Source organism: Gymnoscopelus microlampas, assembly GCF_963454915.1.
Source record: "Gymnoscopelus microlampas genome assembly, chromosome: 20".
Lineage (NCBI taxonomy): Eukaryota > Metazoa > Chordata > Actinopteri > Myctophiformes > Myctophidae > Gymnoscopelus > Gymnoscopelus microlampas.
In genome coordinates this window covers 38,283,098-38,302,293 of record NC_139957.1, presented here as the reverse complement: position 1 = coordinate 38,302,293, position 19,196 = coordinate 38,283,098, and the positions used below count along the sequence as shown (strand labels likewise).

The 19,196-nt window shown below is 41.1% G+C and overlaps 1 protein-coding gene across 2 annotated transcripts; it reads left to right on the top strand.

The window, feature by feature from the left end:
- Window positions 1-900: 900 nt before the first annotated feature.
- On the top strand, window positions 901-2,717 carry nkx2.2a (NK2 homeobox 2a; the record flags this gene model as incomplete). 2 transcript variants are annotated; one of them, XM_084044965.1, is made up of 2 exons in its annotated part: window positions 901-1,174; window positions 2,146-2,717. In XM_084044965.1, the coding sequence occupies 2 exons, from the start codon at window positions 901-903 to the stop codon at window positions 2,715-2,717; spliced, it is 846 nt and encodes a 281-aa protein (XP_083901091.1). The 2 variants fall into 2 exon arrangements, with proteins under 2 accessions (XP_083901091.1, XP_083901090.1); XM_084044964.1 differs by having other exon boundaries at window positions 2,128-2,717.
- Window positions 2,718-19,196: the final 16,479 nt, after the last annotated feature.

Here is a 19,196-nt window from a genome sequence, read left to right as displayed (position 1 = left end):
AACAATAGCTCCTCTTTCCTGTGGATCCCATCGAGAAAAAACACAAAACAAAGAACCTAACACTTTTCTGGCTCCATCCCCAGAATGCAGATTCCGTCGAGTTTTTTGGTTCATTAATATTATTATTATAATATATTTGCGGAGAGCATAACGCCAAAAAAAAGAGAAGCGTTTTCCGGAGCAATTTGTTAAAACGGGGGCTTTTGAGTATTCCGAGTATAAAGCTACTTGGAGGCCCTTTGTATGTAAATAGGGTGTAAAAAAGGCCCTCCCCATCTTTGTAATTAATTGACACGTTACACCACTCATCATGTTCTGAAGCACCAATGGTAGAGGCTCGGATCTCCCCAAAACCCACAATTTCACATCTGCAAACACTGTCTTCATCCACTTGACTCCCAAGACCCGCCCACACGTGGCCAACCTTTTGCTTTTTAATGCTTTTTCACTGCAGGTTCATGTGTTGAGACCAACCTTATATGGACCGAGCAGGGCCGGTAACGCTTTATTTCCCCTGTAAGCATCACAGCAGTAGCACAGCATAGCGTCCACATGAGCCACATATAGCACTTCATCAGCCACTTTGGGTCCTTTGGCAATCCTTTTTCCTATTGGACTTATACCACAGAACCAGCCCCCGAACCGAGACCAAGCTTCTTCTATTTTTTCCCGCAGGCGATGAACGCTTAATAATATGGACAGTTACGTGGCTCATGATTTGTTTTGACTGTATAGTTACAGCGTTATAGCGAAGAAGCGGCTCATATAAGTACAGTGATCCTATATTTTCCTTGTCTTTTTCCTGTGTTTTTTTTTATTTATTTAAAAAACAGCGGATTGCCCAAGCGGACCGCAGTTTAACTTTGCTCCTGCATTAACGCCGCCCCGTCCGTCCAGAACATGTCGCTGAGCAGCACGAAGACGGGCTTTTCGGTGAAGGACATTCTGGACCTGCCCGACACGAACGACGAAGACGGATCTATCACTGGAGCCGAGGAGGACAACGAGGGGTCCGAGACCACGTCCACGACGAAGACCATCACCACTGGAGTTTTGGTGCAAAGTCCGCTAGAAAACGTTCCCAGCAATCTGCCTTTAAAGAACCCGTTTTATGACAGTAGTGACAATCCTTACACGCGGTGGCTCGCTACGACGGATAGTATTCAGTATTCATGTAAGTATTTGTCTCGAGGAAAACAATGATCTTTTTGTCTGTAGCTACAGAATATAGTGACTTTTCCCGAACATTTAATATTTGATATATAGAATGCCAGACGGGTTAATGGCTCATCTTCATGCACGGTGCACCCTCATCTTGAGGCGTTAAAGCTCAACAATTGTTTAGTGCATGTTATGTAGATTCATATTTTTGATCCATATAGAGCGCGTATACATGGTGGAAAACCATTGATTTAATAGTTAATCCATAGAGCATGCATGCATGCATGCATGGTGGAAAAACGTGATTTTTCACGCTGGTTTTATCTGGGCTGGGGGAACTATTATGAACCTTTAGACTCTGCATTCTATGAGGATTTGCGGGCAGACAATACGAGCTTTGATGCTCCAGTGAAGAGACTTTGACTAATGGTTCAGCTCTCTCCACATTACACAAATACTCGCTCAAAGCCTAATTTAGCCTATATGTGGTGTCACTTGCCGAATATATATGATTTTTCATGATTTCGACAAGCGCACAGTCGTGCGATGAAGTATGTTAATTAAGCTTGAGATTTTTTTTTATTTGTATGTGTTTTAATATTATGCAGTTTGTGTTGCAACAATACACTTTTAATCACTTGAACCATGCATATTCTGGACAAATAGCAGATCTACAAGCTCATAGTGCATCAAAATGCAAAGCATTTTGAGCTTAGATCGGCTATTTTTGGCAAAGAGATTTGGTGTGTAGGCTAGAGTATAGACTGGACAAAAGAGGTCCAAGTATACAGTTGCAACTCATGCCCGTTTTTCTCGAATAGAGACCTATGGGTTTAAGTGGTTTAAACGCTTATGTCAACTTTGCCAGTGGCGGATATAGGATCATGGTTATGTGCATTTTGTCTTGGTGTAAACAATGTCCACGGTCTTGCAATCGTTTTTTATAAAATATCATCATTTTCACAGTGTTTGTGTTTTGCGCAGTGCACGGTCTGTCCGCCGGCTCCCTGCAGGACTCGGCCAAGTCGCCGGAACCCTCCGCGGACGACGAGTCTCCGGACCAGGACAAGGAGACGAGCAGCAACGGCGGTGGCAGCGACTCCGGCGGCAAGAAGCGCAAGCGGCGGGTGTTGTTCTCCAAGGCGCAGACCTACGAGCTGGAGCGGCGGTTCAGGCAGCAGCGGTACCTCTCCGCGCCGGAGCGGGAGCACCTCGCCAGCCTGATCCGTCTGACACCGACTCAAGTGAAAATCTGGTTCCAGAACCACCGGTACAAAATGAAGCGAGCCCGCGCCGAAAAAGGTATGGAAGTGAGCCACCTCCCGTCGCCTAGGCGGGTGGCCGTGCCGGTCTTAGTCAGGGACGGAAAGCCTTGTCACTCTCTTAAAGCGCAGGACTTGGCGGCCACGTTTCACCAGGCCGGGATACCCTTCTCGGCGTATAGCGCCCAGTCGCTTCAGCACATGCAATATAACGCGCAATACGGCGCCGCCGCCGCGGCGTCGCAGTTCCCCTCAGCGCATCACTTGGTGCAAACGCAACAGTGGACTTGGTGAACAGAACACACAAACAAAAAATTATAAAAAAAACAACAACAAACACAAACAAAAGACTTGGGCCTTTTGAGAGCACAATAGGGAGTTCACGACAAAGTAAAAAAAAAAGACTTTTCCATTCTTGCAGCTTTGACCCTTATATCGTTTTATTCGGGGGGCTCAATGTGTTGCGCCGTGTTTACATGTTTTCGTAAAAGAGAACTGATGGTTCGAGACCCCTGGGGTCCCCTGCCTCCTCCCTATAGCAATGGTTCTCAAACTTTTACATTTCAAGGTCTCCCCCTTAACTCTGACAGTGTACAAATGGAACCAAATGGACCCGTTAGGGTCCATTTGGTTCCATTTGTACACTGTCAGAGTTACAGGAACCCAGAGAGAGTCCCTGGAATCAACTTCTTTGAGAACCACTAGCCCTATAGATTTAAAGAATGTCAAAAAATGCTCTTGTGAATTCTTTTTTTTTTTTTTTTTTGTAAAAGTATGTTGTGTGTTGTAGAAATGTTTTTCCTTTTGTCCTTTCGTGTTATCAGCACGTACAAAACCACTTTATAATTATAGAAGGAATTTTTAATTTCATTGCTTCTTTTATGGACCGAAAATATTTATGGCCACGAAATAAACATTGGCAACTTTTAGCTCTTTTCTCTTTCAGTTTTTTTTTCCTGTAAATACTTTGTGGCAATTTGTTTTTGCAACCTATAGAAAAAGTTTGAGGAGGCGCTTAATAGCTGGAGATATACATATTTCCAACTTTAAAACAAAAAAAAGAATAATTACGGAGTAACTTTTTACTGCCGTGGTCAGTTTCCATTATGTGAACACCAGTTTAAGTCCAATGCGCGTTGATGGTGGGAAATATCCCCGTTTTTTATAAGGATTTTAATAAAAATGATGTGTTTCAGAAATTTACGCTTTTTTTGGGGTTTACGTGTCCTATTGGATTTTTGATCAGCTTTGAATAGAGTGCGTAAACTGCGTAAATGGTGATGTGTTTAGACGCTATAGAGCCAGTTGCTTTAAGTGGCACAGAATGGATTATTTTGGAGCTGGCATGTGTGAATAAATCTCCCACTTCGCGCTACTTGAATTTTCTTTTCTTTTGAGCCCAAATTTAATCCGTAGAATTCATTTTCCTCCGAAATGGATCCACCCTCCTTAATAAAGAGGCCAGCGTTCACTTTTGTGTGAAATGGGACTAAAATCCACTCACTTAATAGAAGAGGTGCTTCTTCGAGGCTAAAGAAAGCTGTTGAGTGAAAAGCTCTCCTTATTTTAGTAAACCCCACAAGAGCGTGTGTGTACGTATACCATGGTGTGGTGGTAGGATTTATTTATTTACGATTTAATGCAATAAATGTTTTATAATGTTGTTATAAGGAACGTTTAAGGCTACATCGTTATTTGAGCAGGAATAATCAATAAGTCTCATATTATTTTCACGACAAGTCGGCAGCCCGACTGCAGTGCACACGGGCTTAATTTGAATATTTTTTATATCAATATATTGTTGATATCATTATTAAAGTTAATAAGGGGGGGCTGTAGCTCATTTGTGTCAAAAGATAGCCTATACAACTCAAACCAGAACCATGAACAAACTGGTCCCCAGTGAATCACTCATTGCGGATTATCAGACTCGATTCAATATCTTGGGTAAATATGATAACCAGTCGAAAAATCCATGCGTGTTTGTCCCGAGTACCTAAAATCTCACGACAGATGTTAGAGTCGCCCCTATTATCACTAAACAAACAGGCTAAATTGACAAGATTTGCTAATTATTTACAGAATTGTGTCTCGGGGGAGGCTTGGTAGCCTTTTGTGGGACATTGGAGACTCAATTTGTCACAAAAAGGGGTCTGTGTGTGTCGACCACCGGGGGAACACGGAGGCTAAATAAGATGTCAATATCCTGACACGTTTTCATTCAGTTATTTTTGTTTCTTCGCCACGTAGAATATAAATATCACATTCCATTCAATGTGGGCTGGCTCGCTATACATTGCCAGAGGAAGCCTTTGTATTGAATTAAATTAGCTAATTAATTTTAGTTGCACAAAAACGCTGAATCTATGAACAACTGTAGCCTATACTGTGCATATACGTCAGTGGATTATAGAGTGAATTAGCACTACATGGGAGACTGGCCGACGAATTTGAATTATTAGCCTGTTGTCGGATCCAGAACGGACATTCCATTTAGTCAAATAAGACATGATCACTGAATGGAATCGCTGCCATTTCCCCTCAGATGTATAGGCTGTAACCCCTCTGCTATAGTGAAGCTAGTGAAAATAGCAGGCGTTGTGAGCTTGTAGGTCGGCTATTTTCACAACCTCTTAAACATGTGTTTTCTATAATTTATGGAATTTCTTTGATTTTTTTAAAAATGTATTTATTCATGAAATTCCTTTTTTACGTTTTTGAAATAAGAACAAAATGTATAGGAAACAAAAAACAAAGGGGTATTTACTCCCGACCCATAAAAAAAATTGCTCCGCGACCCACATATGGGTCGCGATCCACTCTGTGGGAAACAGTGGGATACATACAATATACACACCACACAGACGGAACACACACACACACACACAAAGGCCCGGCGGGGCCATGGTTTCCCTGCATGGTTAAAGAGGACAAGGGTGCGACCGGTGGTTCTGGAAGCAGACTTTCACTTGAGTCGGTGTCAGACGAGGATGAGGAGGATCGTGGAGTCCGAGGAGGTTCTTGTTCTTGTGGTTGTTGTTCTAACAAGTGACAGACAGGCCAGCGTAGAATTCAGCGGTTCTCAACATGTGGGTCGGGACCCATGTTTGGGTCGCGGACCAATTCTTATGGGTCGCGAGTAAATGTTTAAAATTCCAACGTTTTTCGAAAGTATTTCATAAATAAAATGACAAAAATCGAGTAATTTTCATAAATGAATACAACACAAGTTTAAGAAGTAGTGAAGATAGCAGATCTACAAGCTCACAACACAGCGATGTACTGTGAGCTTGTAGATCTGCTATTTTCACTATAGTTTGGTTCCCGCGGCAAACGTCTAATTTCAGTTTTGGGGTCTCCTTTTTTTAGCTCGAGACCCAACGCAGAAATAAGACGTTTGCCCCGGGTTCTGTCCCGTTTCTTAAAGTCCACCAATGTGACCCTGGATGCCTGTACCAGGGAGATGAATCCTTTGGGTCTTTATTTATTTATTGTAGAGAGCATGTCAGTCGATGCCCTTGTGATGCCCGGCGTTCACTGCAAAAAGATCCTCAGTGTCAATTCAGACTCTCAGAGTTTGAATTGACACTGAGGATTCTCACTGTGTTATTTCCATATGGGCAGCTGTGGACCCGAACAGGGGGACAGAAAGGGATCTCTCTCTCTCTCCCTCTCTCTCTCTCTCTCTCTTATAATACAAACCCCCAAATTGTGGTCCGGGCTGCATGGCTTTCAAATAAAGCATTGTTGTCTCTCAAAGAAAAACGAATTAAAAATTCTTGCTATATCTATTCTAGAAGGCCCTCCATTCAACAGATAAACAGGGAGTCGTTCATCCTTGATAGAGCTATGCTAACACACATAACAACAGCACCCTTATTTAAGACTCAAAGAGTGATTATTGTCTGATGGACGGTCGGTCACTGCATGCAGCAAAAAAAGAAAAAAAAAACTATTTCCAAACTCCTTTAATTCCAGACACTGTTCCTCCTTGTTTGCTTTGAGTCCAAGTGGTGCGTTGGCCTTTTTCTAAAGTGGCTTCATGGAAACCATTTTTTTTACGACCCGGTTTTATGAATAGACGCGCATATCCAGGGCAAAGGGGTGATATTTTCCTGAATTTTAACACTTTTTTAAATTGTCACTCATCAAATCATGTCACGCTCTGAATTAGCCTACCGGGGGGATCTCTTAAATTGTTGGCAAAGGTATACGTTGGCATTTTAAACATGCAAGTATAGCCTAATTGATCGTTCAATTGGGTACACGGCCGCATAGCACTTTTTCTATTCTAAATGTAGGCCTGCCTTTGATCTGAGGTTAATTGGAATTCGTTTTTTTTTTTGGATGCATGTGTTTTTCCCCCTCCCTGGGAAGATGTTGATACATATTATAGGACGTATAGCATACATCGTTTTGCAAAACAATGACCGGTTCAAATGTTTAAACGTGCGTGACGCACGATAAACTATCATACCAATGTCATCCAATATCATATCTCATATCATATCATATCATATCATATCATATCGGCTACATAATGGCACAGCAGGCAACGATGTGGCCTGTGGCCCATTGGTTCTCAAAGTGGGGTCCGGGGACCCCCAGGGGTCCCCAGCGAATGTAGTTAATATATAGCATCATAATCATTTTAACCACTTTAACCTTTTATACGTTGGCTATTCAAAAATAGCAGATCTACAAGCTCATAGGGCGGCACCGAGGGCAGCCCTATGAGCTTGTAGATCTGCTATTTTTCAAAAATCTCGAACGTTAGTGAACATTTCTAACACAAATCTTTGCTTCTGGGGGTCCCTGGCACAGCATATTCGTGTACAATAATTCCAATATTTCTAAATATTGGAATTATTAACACACACACACACACACACACACACACACACACACACACACACACACACACACACACACACACACACACACACACACACACACACACACACACACACACACAATTGTTATTATTATTTCTTCTTTTAACAAAGTGACAGTGACTTCTAAAAAGGCACAGATACACATTCATTCACGGAGGACAATAGTCGCTTCTTGTACCATTTTTATCATCATGATTCCAAAGTGATGTGACCAAAGTATCTTAAATAAACGCATCTTAAAGCGTGTCACACCACCACCACACCATTAAACAATAGTCTGCAGGAAACCTGCACTTTGGGACATGCACCATAGATCTTCATCTGTCCTCCTGCCATTTGAACCTCGACATGAATCATATTCTATCATGTACATCTCCGAATAAACGAGCATTTCAAAGCTATAATAAGCGGCGCTTTCATTTAAAGGAAGCAATCTGGTTTTATTGCCTTAAAGAAGATCCAGATTAGATCCGCACTGACACCGTGCAGATATTAAAGAGAGAGAGAGAGAGAGACGGGGGGAGAGATGGAGGGAGAGAGAGAGAGGGATGGAGAGAGGAAGAATAGAAACTGCACCTCTACAAATAAATGAGGGACATGTCATATGCCTGGCTGCCACTAGATGGAAGCAGAGGTCTATAGTTGGCGTTGTAAACCCGGTAAATATTCTAACAATCAAACTTCATGTTTTGACAGAAGATTCAACACAGATGCACATTTTACTGTATCGTGTTGTTCAGATAATTGCACACCACATAAAATACTGCTAAACAACTAATTAATCCTGCTGTTCTTTCATAGTGCACTTTGATGAGGGTGAGACTGTCATGGCAAGTGTATCCTTGTTCATTATTCTAGATGGTCATTGGAATAGAGAACACTACTCGTGTCGTGTGTGTCAAGGTAAATCCGCGGTGTGGCGCAACAGGATAAGACACAATCAGTTGCTTCTACATGGGAATGTACAATGGATCAAATACTGGAAAGGAAGATATTCCAATAATAATATATAATCAGTGGTAAAACGCACGGATTTGCACTGCAAATCCGTGCATTTTACCACTGATTATAGATTATTATTGCACAATTACAATCAATTTCATACTAACAGGAAACATAGCATAACGGTTCTGGTCCAAGCTCAGGAATGGCAGTTTAATAATAATAATAATAATAATACTAAAAATACAATAACAACAACAATGATAATAATAACAACAACAACACAATATTCATAATCATATATTGTTGGATAAATTAAGCCTATTTGCAAAACATTTTCAAAAGATGTGTGAGAGACACGCCCTTATGTACAGGGCCCAGAATATTGTGGTGCACACCCCTGGTCTCATAATTTGATGAATACAGTCATTTGATTTAACTTGACCCGTAGACCTGTTAATCTTCTGGCCACAGTTTAGCACTATCAATGACTTGGGCCTATTGTAGTCTTGATACAATGCTGTCAGGTGACCTTCTTGTGATCCAGGGCTAGGCCTATTGGCAATGGTGGAAAGTCACTAAGTACATTTACTCAAGTACTGTACTGTAGGATGTTTTACTGTATTGGAGTGTTTCCAATTTTCAATACTTTTTCTTTTACTCCACTGCAATTATATGAAAACTTTAGTTACTTGTTGTTTTGTAGATTTACATTATTATTACAAAACATAGGCTACATTATACATTAACCACTTCAGCTCTGTATATATTTCGGCCATTTGAAAATAGCAGCTCACAATGCATCACCATGCAATGCATTGTGAGCTTGTAGATCTGCTATTCTCAAAGCATTTTTTTTGTACATTTGGAAACTTGTGAAATGGGATTCTGCATAATGAGTAGGCCTAGCCTAATTTTACTTTTGGTACATTAATTACATTTTGATGCCAATACTTTTACTCAGTTAAATTTAGAATTCCTGCTTTTACTCAAGTAAAAAAAATAGTACTTTTTCCACCACCTTGACCTTCCATAATCAACGTTAGACTGTGTTGGCAAGACAGACAGACAAGAATATGGTCCCTTTTCTTTTATGTAAATCCAGTTTAGGTACTTAGAAAAGCGCTATATAAATCTGAGCTATTATTAGTGAAATATACATATAGAGTGAAAATATTAACGTGGACTCGTGCCCATATAATGAATAAAGCTTCATTTATACTCCATCACAAGGGGGCGTAGCTTGCCCAAAAAGAGCAGGTTCTTTCAAGCTGTTGACTAGCTTGTAGGTCACTTCTTGTAATGAGCAGTGGTGTAAAGTAACTGATTTGATTGAGTTATTGTTTCTACTTTACTGAAGTATTTCCAAGAATACTTTTACTTTTACTCCACCACATCTCAAAGGCAAATGTTGTACTTTTACTCCACTACAATTATTTGAAAACTTGAGTTACTTTGTAGCCTAGATGTTGATTATTATTACAAAAAATATTAACCACTTCCTCAGCCCTATATACATTTCGGCCATTTGAAAATAGCCAATCTACAAGCTCCCAATGCATCGCAATGCCACGCATTGTGAGCTTGTAGATCTACTATTTTCAAAAGATTTTTATACATTTGAAAACTTGTGAAATGGGAAATTCTGCATAATGAGTACTCTCTGCTTTTGGTACTTTAAGTACATTTTGATGCCAATACTTTTGTACTTTTACTCAAGTACAGTTTGAATTCCTGACTTTTACTTGTAACATAGTATTATCTACATTGCAGTATTGATACTTTTACTTAAGTAAAAAAATAGAGTACTTTTTCCACCACTGGTAAGGAGAGCATCCACGTTCACCAGAGTGGAAGGATGTCACTTAAAATCATTAAAGGAGTTGTTCACCCAACAAAATGACGTATTTTCTATCAATTACACACCCACTGAAGCCTTAAATTCATGGGAAGTTTTCTGTTTTTATCCATTCCTAAGCCAATAACTCGATGACCAGGTCATCGATCGGTCAATAGGACACTCAATGGAGACTATTTGAGTCTCCTGTCATCAAACTATTGGCTCAGGAATGTGATAAAAACAAAACAAATCCACATGAATTCAAGGCTTCATGGGGTGTGTAATTGATAGAAAATTAGTAATTTTATTGGGTGAACTACTCCTTTAACAATTTCTTTGGAAGTAGAAGCCTAATTTATGCCTAATGTATGCGATAATAGCAGACTTCCCTTGATGTTTGCTTATTTTTCGACGAGCGACACACACGGTCCTGTGACGAAGTATGAACCTGATTCAGATGACCCATGATGTGGGAGGAGTCTGGAAGACCAAAATGACGTCACAGAGGGGACCATCGTGGAGGGGACACCGTGACCGTGGCACCTGTAGGGGGCATCGTTGTGTCACGCTCACACACTGGCTGCACAGTGGGGGGGGGGGGGCCTTCAACTCTGAGTTGTGTTTACTTTAAGATGACAAATATATGTATAATTTAAGAGATGCACACATGGATGCATGACAAATTGAACCAAAACAAAACACAGTGGGTGTTCAGATTAGTGGGACTGAATTATAGCTACTGGGATTATAGTGGATTGTTTTATGTCACATGACATGAAAGAGGGCACAATTGTCATGTGGACTAAACCATTGGTTCTCAAAGTGGGGTCCGGGGACCCCCAGGGGTCCATGAGGGAGTTCCAGGGGGTCCCCAGCTAAATGATGGCTAGTAGGAACCAAATTGACCCTTATGGGTCTATAACTCTGAGAGTGTACAAATGGAACCAAATGGACCGGGTCCATTTGGTTCCATTTGTACACTCTCAGAGTTAAAGTAACATTGATTTTACAACATAAATTGGGGTCCCAGAGATAGAAATGCCATTAAATGGGGGTCCGTAGCCTAATGCATGTCAAACTGGGGGTCCTTGAAATTAAAATGGTTGAGAATCACTGCTAGAGCCGTAGAAATCTTCTCTTATGGGGGTCCCTGGCATATCTTTTCAAATGGGGGTCCGCGGGCTAATAAGTGTCAAGTTGGGGGTCCTTGACATGAAAGGGTTTGAGAACCAATGGACTACAGTAGTAGTTTTACTGTACAAAGATGGAGTTACATTCAGTCAGAGGTGGGTATTTATATGCGTTTACAGTATGTCATACGACGACATTTCAATAAAATCACTGTTTGCTACATGAGAGTAATTTCAAAACTATTGTTTTATTCATTGGTTTTGTATTGTTGTGATGGTGAGTTAAGAAAAAAATACATAGACCAAGCAAAATTACTGTGTCTGTGTGTGTGTGTGTGTGTGTGTGTGTGTGTGTGGGTGTTCGTGTGCGACCATTTTACAGTGTTAAATGAACAACCAGGATTCTACAGTATATCGTTAATGTCAGGCAGAAACCTCATGTCTCCATGTTTTAACTTTTTATTTTCTAAATTCATTTCTTACTTTGTCATAGTGTCACATGAGAGTAGCAAAAATAGCAGATCTACAAGCTCAAAACGCGTCGTAGATCTGTTATTTTTGATATTTTTGAATTTGAATCCAGAAAAGTAACAGTTTTGGACAAATATGAGGTTTCCATCCGACAGAGACGATATGCATTATTTGAATAAGAGAGAAACTCTGGAACCTCTTTAACATTAGCTGTTGGTAGAAACCTTGTATCTCCAAATTTCAACCTTTTTATGTTTTGTTTTGGTTACATTAATGCCCTGCTGCTGCGTTGTACTACAGTGTCACAAAAAAGATGCAAAAATAGCCAATCGCAACACTTGGCGAGCTTGTAGATCTGCTAGTTTAGCCATTTTTTAAAACATATTGAAAGTAAAAAGCTCACAATGCGTCGCGATGCGACGCATTGTGAGCTTGTAGATAGGCTATTTTCAAATGGCCGAAATGTATAGGGCTGAAGTGGGTAATGTATGTTTTGTAATAATAATACAATTCTACTGGTACTCACTGGTATTATGTAACACTAAATACTGTATAAGATCATAAGTAAATCGGCACATGGAATTTCTTTTGCATTTAGTATTTATCTTTCTTGACAGCAGTGAGTTTTTCACAAGTCACTTTCAGTCGTTTGAATGGTTCAATTTGTGTCAATGCCAGACAAGTGTATTATTGTCTATTGATTCATAAAACAAAGAGGCAGTGAAGTGTGGCATTAATGCAACGTGTGCGTCCAATTCTTTCACAAACCGTAAATGGATTATTTGTGATGTTGGCATTGTTTATAAGGATTGATGCTCATTGATGAATGGTAGTCATTATCATTTCCATTTTATATTCCAATTGTTTTGATGTGTTTTCTCTCTTTGTAAATTAGTGAATAGGAATGCAAACAAACCCAGGATTTGTGACCCAATATTATACAAACGATTGATGTAAAGAGGATCAAATGTACTTAAAGTATACCAAAAGTAAAAGTACTAAAATGTTTGAAAATAGCAGATCTACAAGCTCACAACACATCACGATGCGAGGCTTTGTGAGCTTGTAGATCGGCTATTTTCAAATAGCCTAGGTATAGAATAGGGCTGAAGTGGTTAATGTATGTTTTATAATTTAATAATTTGTGTCTGCAAAGTAACTAGTAACTTGTTATCAAATAGTTGTAGTGGAGTGAAAGTACAATATTTGCCCTTGAGATGTAGTGGAGTAGAAGTAAGAGTATAGACAATTGGAGATACTCCTGTAAAGTAAAAAGTGCAGTAACTACGAACAGAGCACGTACTTCTGCGGGCTGGGGGCGGCACCTGTCAGTGGGGAGTGTTGTGCGGGAGGAGTAGGACGAAGGCTCTACGTCCTCCTGGTGGGGGCTCCTCACTGACAGGTGAGTCAGTAGGATACAGCAGCAGTGACAACACAGGAATATGTGTGGGGAGGAAATAATTGGCATAACGACTAAATTGGGGAGAAAAAGGGGTAAAAAAGAATTGGCTACTTAAAAAGAAAAGATCTTTAACTCTATCATTTAGCTTCCTCTCAGCCCTGCTACCCTGACGTTTCGGTAGGTTGCCAGGTTGATGGTACATCAACACGTAACTCGTCATCACGACACTAAAATCTGATGTACACCTCGCACTGAAAATAGCTGCTGTGAGTTTGTCGTGAGTTTGTAGATCTGCAATCTTTGGTGCAAGACAAGTCGACAACGGCACGCAACGACTACAAATAGGACTGAGTGAATGCAAACAGTCAACAGAACAGTCAACAAAAGGGATGCCCAAAAGGTAGATAGAGTGATTTACCAGTAGATCACAAAGACTGTGCAGTTAGATCACATGACATGCCCCTAAAATATATATATATATAAATCAAATATTTAAAAAACTACTTTTGCCATCTGCAACTTAAATTAAGGTGACTTGAGTGATTGACATCAAGAAGGGCCTGTCAGCTTACTTCACGGCTTTTATAGTAGCCAAACCCACTTTTCAAGAGTAGGCACAAAGTTATATTAAAAAAGAACAACTACCAATTCAAAAATTCTCCCTCTATTTCCCATTCCAAGTGTGTTTGTCTTATGTGTAACACCAGCTATTCCAAAGCCCCCTCAGGTACATTTTCAAAGTATTTTCAGCAATGAGGTAATACGTTTTTGGTAGATCTTGTTGAGCTGGTCATTTTAAAAGTAGTTCTCAAGTCAAAAAAGTGTGGACACCCCTGGTCAACAAAATGCAACAATGTCCTCCAGACTAAAACTCATATTTAGTTTTACTTCTTGTTGCCTCCCTTGCCAATGTTTTTGCTGTGAGAGACGCTGACTGTGCAGTTTGTTGAGACAGGGTAAGATGTCTGTCTGTGTTTAAAGTACCGACCAAATGCTTATATAGAGACATTTGCAAGTGGAGCACAGCGTCAAGGTTCTTTGCTGCACTAAAATGCTGAGATAAGTAAAACGGGAGCGTTCTGCTGAATGACTTTTGGAATCACTTTGTTAAACAAAGTGCTCAGACAAAGTACCCCTCTCCCGGGTACAAACGACAGCCGTGATAAAACAAGTTCGGCTTGGCAAATGAAATAAAGTACTCAAGAAAAGGATGTTGTAGACATAGAGACCTATCTATATCAATGCCACTTTCATAACTATTGATTTGGGAAGCATTTTCTACGGCATGTCCATGAGAGACATATAATATGTCTCAAGTTGTCACGTTGTCATATTATGACAACGTTTATGATGCAACCAGGCCAACTTTTACTGCAGCACATTTATGTTAGCTGCTACTTCTTTTTATTTATTGGCATAAAAGTGTTACCAAAACATGACATTTCTATTAAAATCCATCTCTGTTTTTAGTCTGTATTTTAGTTTCTTCGATTAGCTAAAATAACTTCTATGAACAACCAAATCTTCCTTCAATCTCCTCAAGCTATGAAACCAGTATTCTGCAATAGAAATATGAAATGTTTCATAATATGAACTTTGTGTTGGCGTATAAATGGGATATATAGAATAGATATAGTGTGTCAGATCATTGCCGCTAACTTTTACCCAACCATGCATGACATCATTACACTATTCTCCACAGAAACCTGCCACCATTTCTTTATTATTATTAATTATTAAATGAATGCTACACTCATATATGGGTCCAGTGACTCCTGTCCATGGTGGAGTATATGAAAAGTAGAGTCCAGTTGTGTGTGTGTGTGTGTGTGTGTGTGTGTGTGTGTGTGTGTGTGTGTGTGCGTGCGTGCGTGCGTGCGTGCGTGCGTGCGTGCGTGCGTGCGCGCGTGTGCCTGTGTGTCTGCATGCAATCTATTCAGTTTGTACTTGACCACAAACTGATTTAACCACTTAAACCCTGTATACCTCATTGACCGGTGTCCCTCAGGGCTCTATACTAGGCCTGCTCCTTTCTCCCCCCTCTACATCAAATCTCTCCACTGAGAATAGCCGATCTCCAAGCTCACAACATGTGGCGTTGTGACGTGTTGTAAGCCTGTAGATCTCCTATTTGTTTGGCCAAATGTTCACCCCAGAATAGCGAGAATAGGGTTCATGTGATTAAGTAACATCAACTTGATGTTTCATTAAAGGTTAATTCATTCAAACGTGTCAACCACATTATTTTCCAGCCGAAACCCAGTATCGCAGCTGTATTTTTCTCATGTTTTAGGTTGTGCTCTGTCAAAATGTAGAGTTTATATATAGCCTACATTTCCAATGAAGTTAGTGTGAAAACTAATTTCAGAATATATCATTAAACATGTCAGGAATGAACCTATACACATTTCAGCCCCGACCAAGACGAATGCTCCTGACAAAACTAAGTGTATACCGTAGCTCCCTTCACATGAGCTTGTATAAATTCCATACATGTGTTAACATTCTTAAGCAAGATGTTTTCCTTGTGAATAGACTTATTTTGGTCAAAACAGATGATAAAACACTGGGCTCACTGAATGTCCACTGGGCTTCAACTGACTACTCATGGCTCTGAAATACTAGACCATCCGTGATTGATAATTAAATCTCATATCGTCTTCATCATATTTCAATGTTAAATCTCAGTGGCTTGTAATTTATGTTGAGTGCTGTCGCAGTTCAAAGCCCCCCCTCTGCCTTTTTACACCGTAAATGATCTCTCTCCCATTAGAACCATGTGTTGGTTTATAGATTACGATATGTAAATGACATTATGCTCTTATACTCCTTGTGTCTTCTCTCTTTCTCACTGTTCAGGACTTGAATTGTCTTGTATAACAGCCAACATCATCAGCTCCAGTCAGGTGGGCTGGATGGGAGAGCGCGGCAGAGCCAACAATCACGCTCACAGAGTTGAGTGTTTATGCCTGTCACTAAATGGATTGTCTCACCTTCTTCAGAAGACGAACATCAGCTGCTTGAGATGCCAGCACTGCAAATGGATCCTGGGGCTTTGAGTTGGATAATGACCAGCGGCGGCCGGCGTCATCTGGTGCAGACATGCTTCAATCAGACGCGACGCCTAAAGCCCGCGTCGTCAAACACGGACAATCTGGAGGCTTTCGTGTTTTGCCAAATCAAGTTGCCACAACTTCCCGCGGAAAGAGGATGTAAAAATATGCATTGTATCATGATCATTTTTGTCTTTGTGTGTGTGTGTGTGTGTGTGTGTGTGTGTGTGTGTGTGTGTGGCCTGTGCTTGTGCTTGGTGCTGTGTGGTGAATGTATAATCCACCTCTTATTTATCACGTTGGCAAACAATTAAATGTTCCCCTGGTTCATTTCGTATTGTGATCTTTCTGTGTGCAGTATATTTAGCTAATGATGAGTAGTTCAACGCAGAACACTGAAGACATTTATCATACGGCTGCGTCGCGGTCAAATGCAGCTCTGAACAGTGGACGATCTGGACAGTTGTGGATGAACTATTCTCTTCACAGTCACAGGACCAAGGGTCTAAATTTGCAGTAGTGTTAGGATAGGATCTGTACATTTACATTATAGTTTCTGTTAGGATCGGACCTGTACATTTGCAGTAGTTTCTATTAGGATTGGACCTGTTTCTGCAGTAGTTTCTGTCAGGATCGGACCTGTACATTTTCAGTAGAATTAGGATTGGACCTGTACATTTTCAGTAGAATTAGGATTGGACCTGTACATTTTCAGTAGAATTAGGATTGGACCTGTACATTTGCATTAGTTTCTATTAGGATTGGAAGTTCTTTTTCTTCTTTCGGCATGAATTCCAGCGGATCGTCTGTTTCCATCTGGTCCTGTTTCCTGCGTCTTCCTTGGACCTAGTATATACATTTATTTACATCCTATTTATCCTCTGACAAGCTGTTGCCAAAAACGATGTTTGTCTGTCGTAACTTGTGACTGTTAACGTGCCGGTACCATTTAGGAAGACTCGATTTCATACCACAGGGGTCATAGGTCAACACATATACAGTACCCTGTGTAAGAATCCAAGTCTTTGTCTTTCATATCGTTGTTGTTGGGCAGAAACCTTTTATCTCCATATTATACGTTTTTTGTGTTTTTTCGTAAATTAACACCTACTTGATCATACTAACAGCTTCACACAAAAGCATCAAAAGTAGCAGATCTGCAAGCTCGAAACGCAGCGCGAAGCGACATGTTTTGAACTTACAGATCTGCTACTTTTGATATTTTTGAATTTGAATCCTGAGAACGTTTTGGACAGTTTTGTTGGTTTCCACCCGACAGAGACAATATACAGGATGTGGTATCATACCACGTCATCCTGCATATTATGTGAATCATCATACCACTGGTATGAGGATTATGTGTAGACAGCTACGTATATTCCAGTACTTCTCATTGTGGGGTTCAGGGACCCCGAGGGGTTCCAGGGGGTCCGTGGATAAATGAAATGGACCTGTAATGGTCTACAACTCAGAGAATGTACAAACAAATGGATTAGTACACACTATGTAAAGTAGGCAACTATTGTCTACCCCCTTTTTCTCCCCAATTTAGTCACACACATTTCTGTGATGTCACTGCTGTTGTAGACTTCCCTAGCGTGTCTGATATCTGGCATAGAGGGGCGGGTTTAACATCTCCGGAGAGAGAATGCGTGGGATCCCATTGGTTCACCGATCTGTCCGTCACCCCCGCTCCGCATAGCATTTGGAGCGACGCCCACTGCACTCTGGTTGGTCGAGGATGACTCCCACTTCCTATGCCCGGAACATCGACTCGCTGGTCCAGGCTTTTATTTTTTAGCAAAACTGAAAAATAAAAGCCTGGAGATCGAGGCTACTGCTGTTGTAGGAGCCCCCACCGGGAGGACGTAGGGCCATCGTCCTACTCCTCCCGCCCGACACTCCCTGCTGACAGGCTCCGCCCCCCCAGCCCGTAGGAATATGTGCAGTGACCAGGATTTTTACAGTGATAGATTGGGGGTCCGCAACCAAACACATATCATTTTGGGGGTCCTTCACATGAAAAAGTTTGAGAGCCACTAGGTTAAAGAATCACTGATCTCGATAACAGCTGAACCCTCTAACCAACTGAACCCATGCAGCACCCACAGTGCCATGCAGACCAACCAGCTGCAGAAGACGAGGCGGCAGGTGGGCTATCAGGGGCGTGCTGGGACCAAAATTCAGCTCTGGGATTTTTTTGAACCGGCCCACCGTTTTGTCAACGGGGGGGGGGGGGGGGGGGGGGGGGGGCGTTTAACCCAGCCAAAACTTCCCAAACAGTAATGTAACTAATAATTGGGCCGCGCGACCCGGAAATTATAATCCTATAACAGGAGAAAAAAAAAAATATTAATTAAAAAAAAAAAAAAAAAAAACATTTTTTTTTTTTTTTGAGGCCCACCAGCCACCTGGCGGCCCGTAAATGGCGCGGCCGTTCTGGAATTTTCCCGAATTTCCCAGTGGCCAGCACGTCCCTGTGGGCTATTGTCTCATTATGTCCAAAAAACGATACTTTTCAGGATTCAAAATCAAAAGTATCAAAAGTAGCAGATCTAAGCTCAAAATGCATCACTTCACACCACGTTTCGAGCTTGCAGATCTGCTACTTTTGATACTTTTGCGTGACGCTGTAATATGGTCAAGTAGGGCGTTAATTTACGAAAAAAACACATAAAGTTAAAATATGGAGATGAGAGGTTTCTGCCCGATAGAGAGGATTATGTAACTAGAGACATGTGCTTGACCGGACCATTGAACCCACAGTGATTCAGGGGTCGCTGCACTGTGAGTGACATGGCACTCTGACCTCTCCTATATGAAGTGTGTGTGTGTGTGTGTGTGTGTGTGTGTGTGTGTGTGTGTGTGTGTGTGTGTGTGTGTGTGTAATAATATATCGTTGCTGTCGGGCAGAAACCTCTTATCTCCATATTCAAACTTTTTTTGTTTTTTTCATAAATCAACGCCCTACTTGATCACACTTGTATGTGACGCTGCAGGAATTTCAGGGAGGCCACGAAGGCCATGGTCGTCGTTGCCC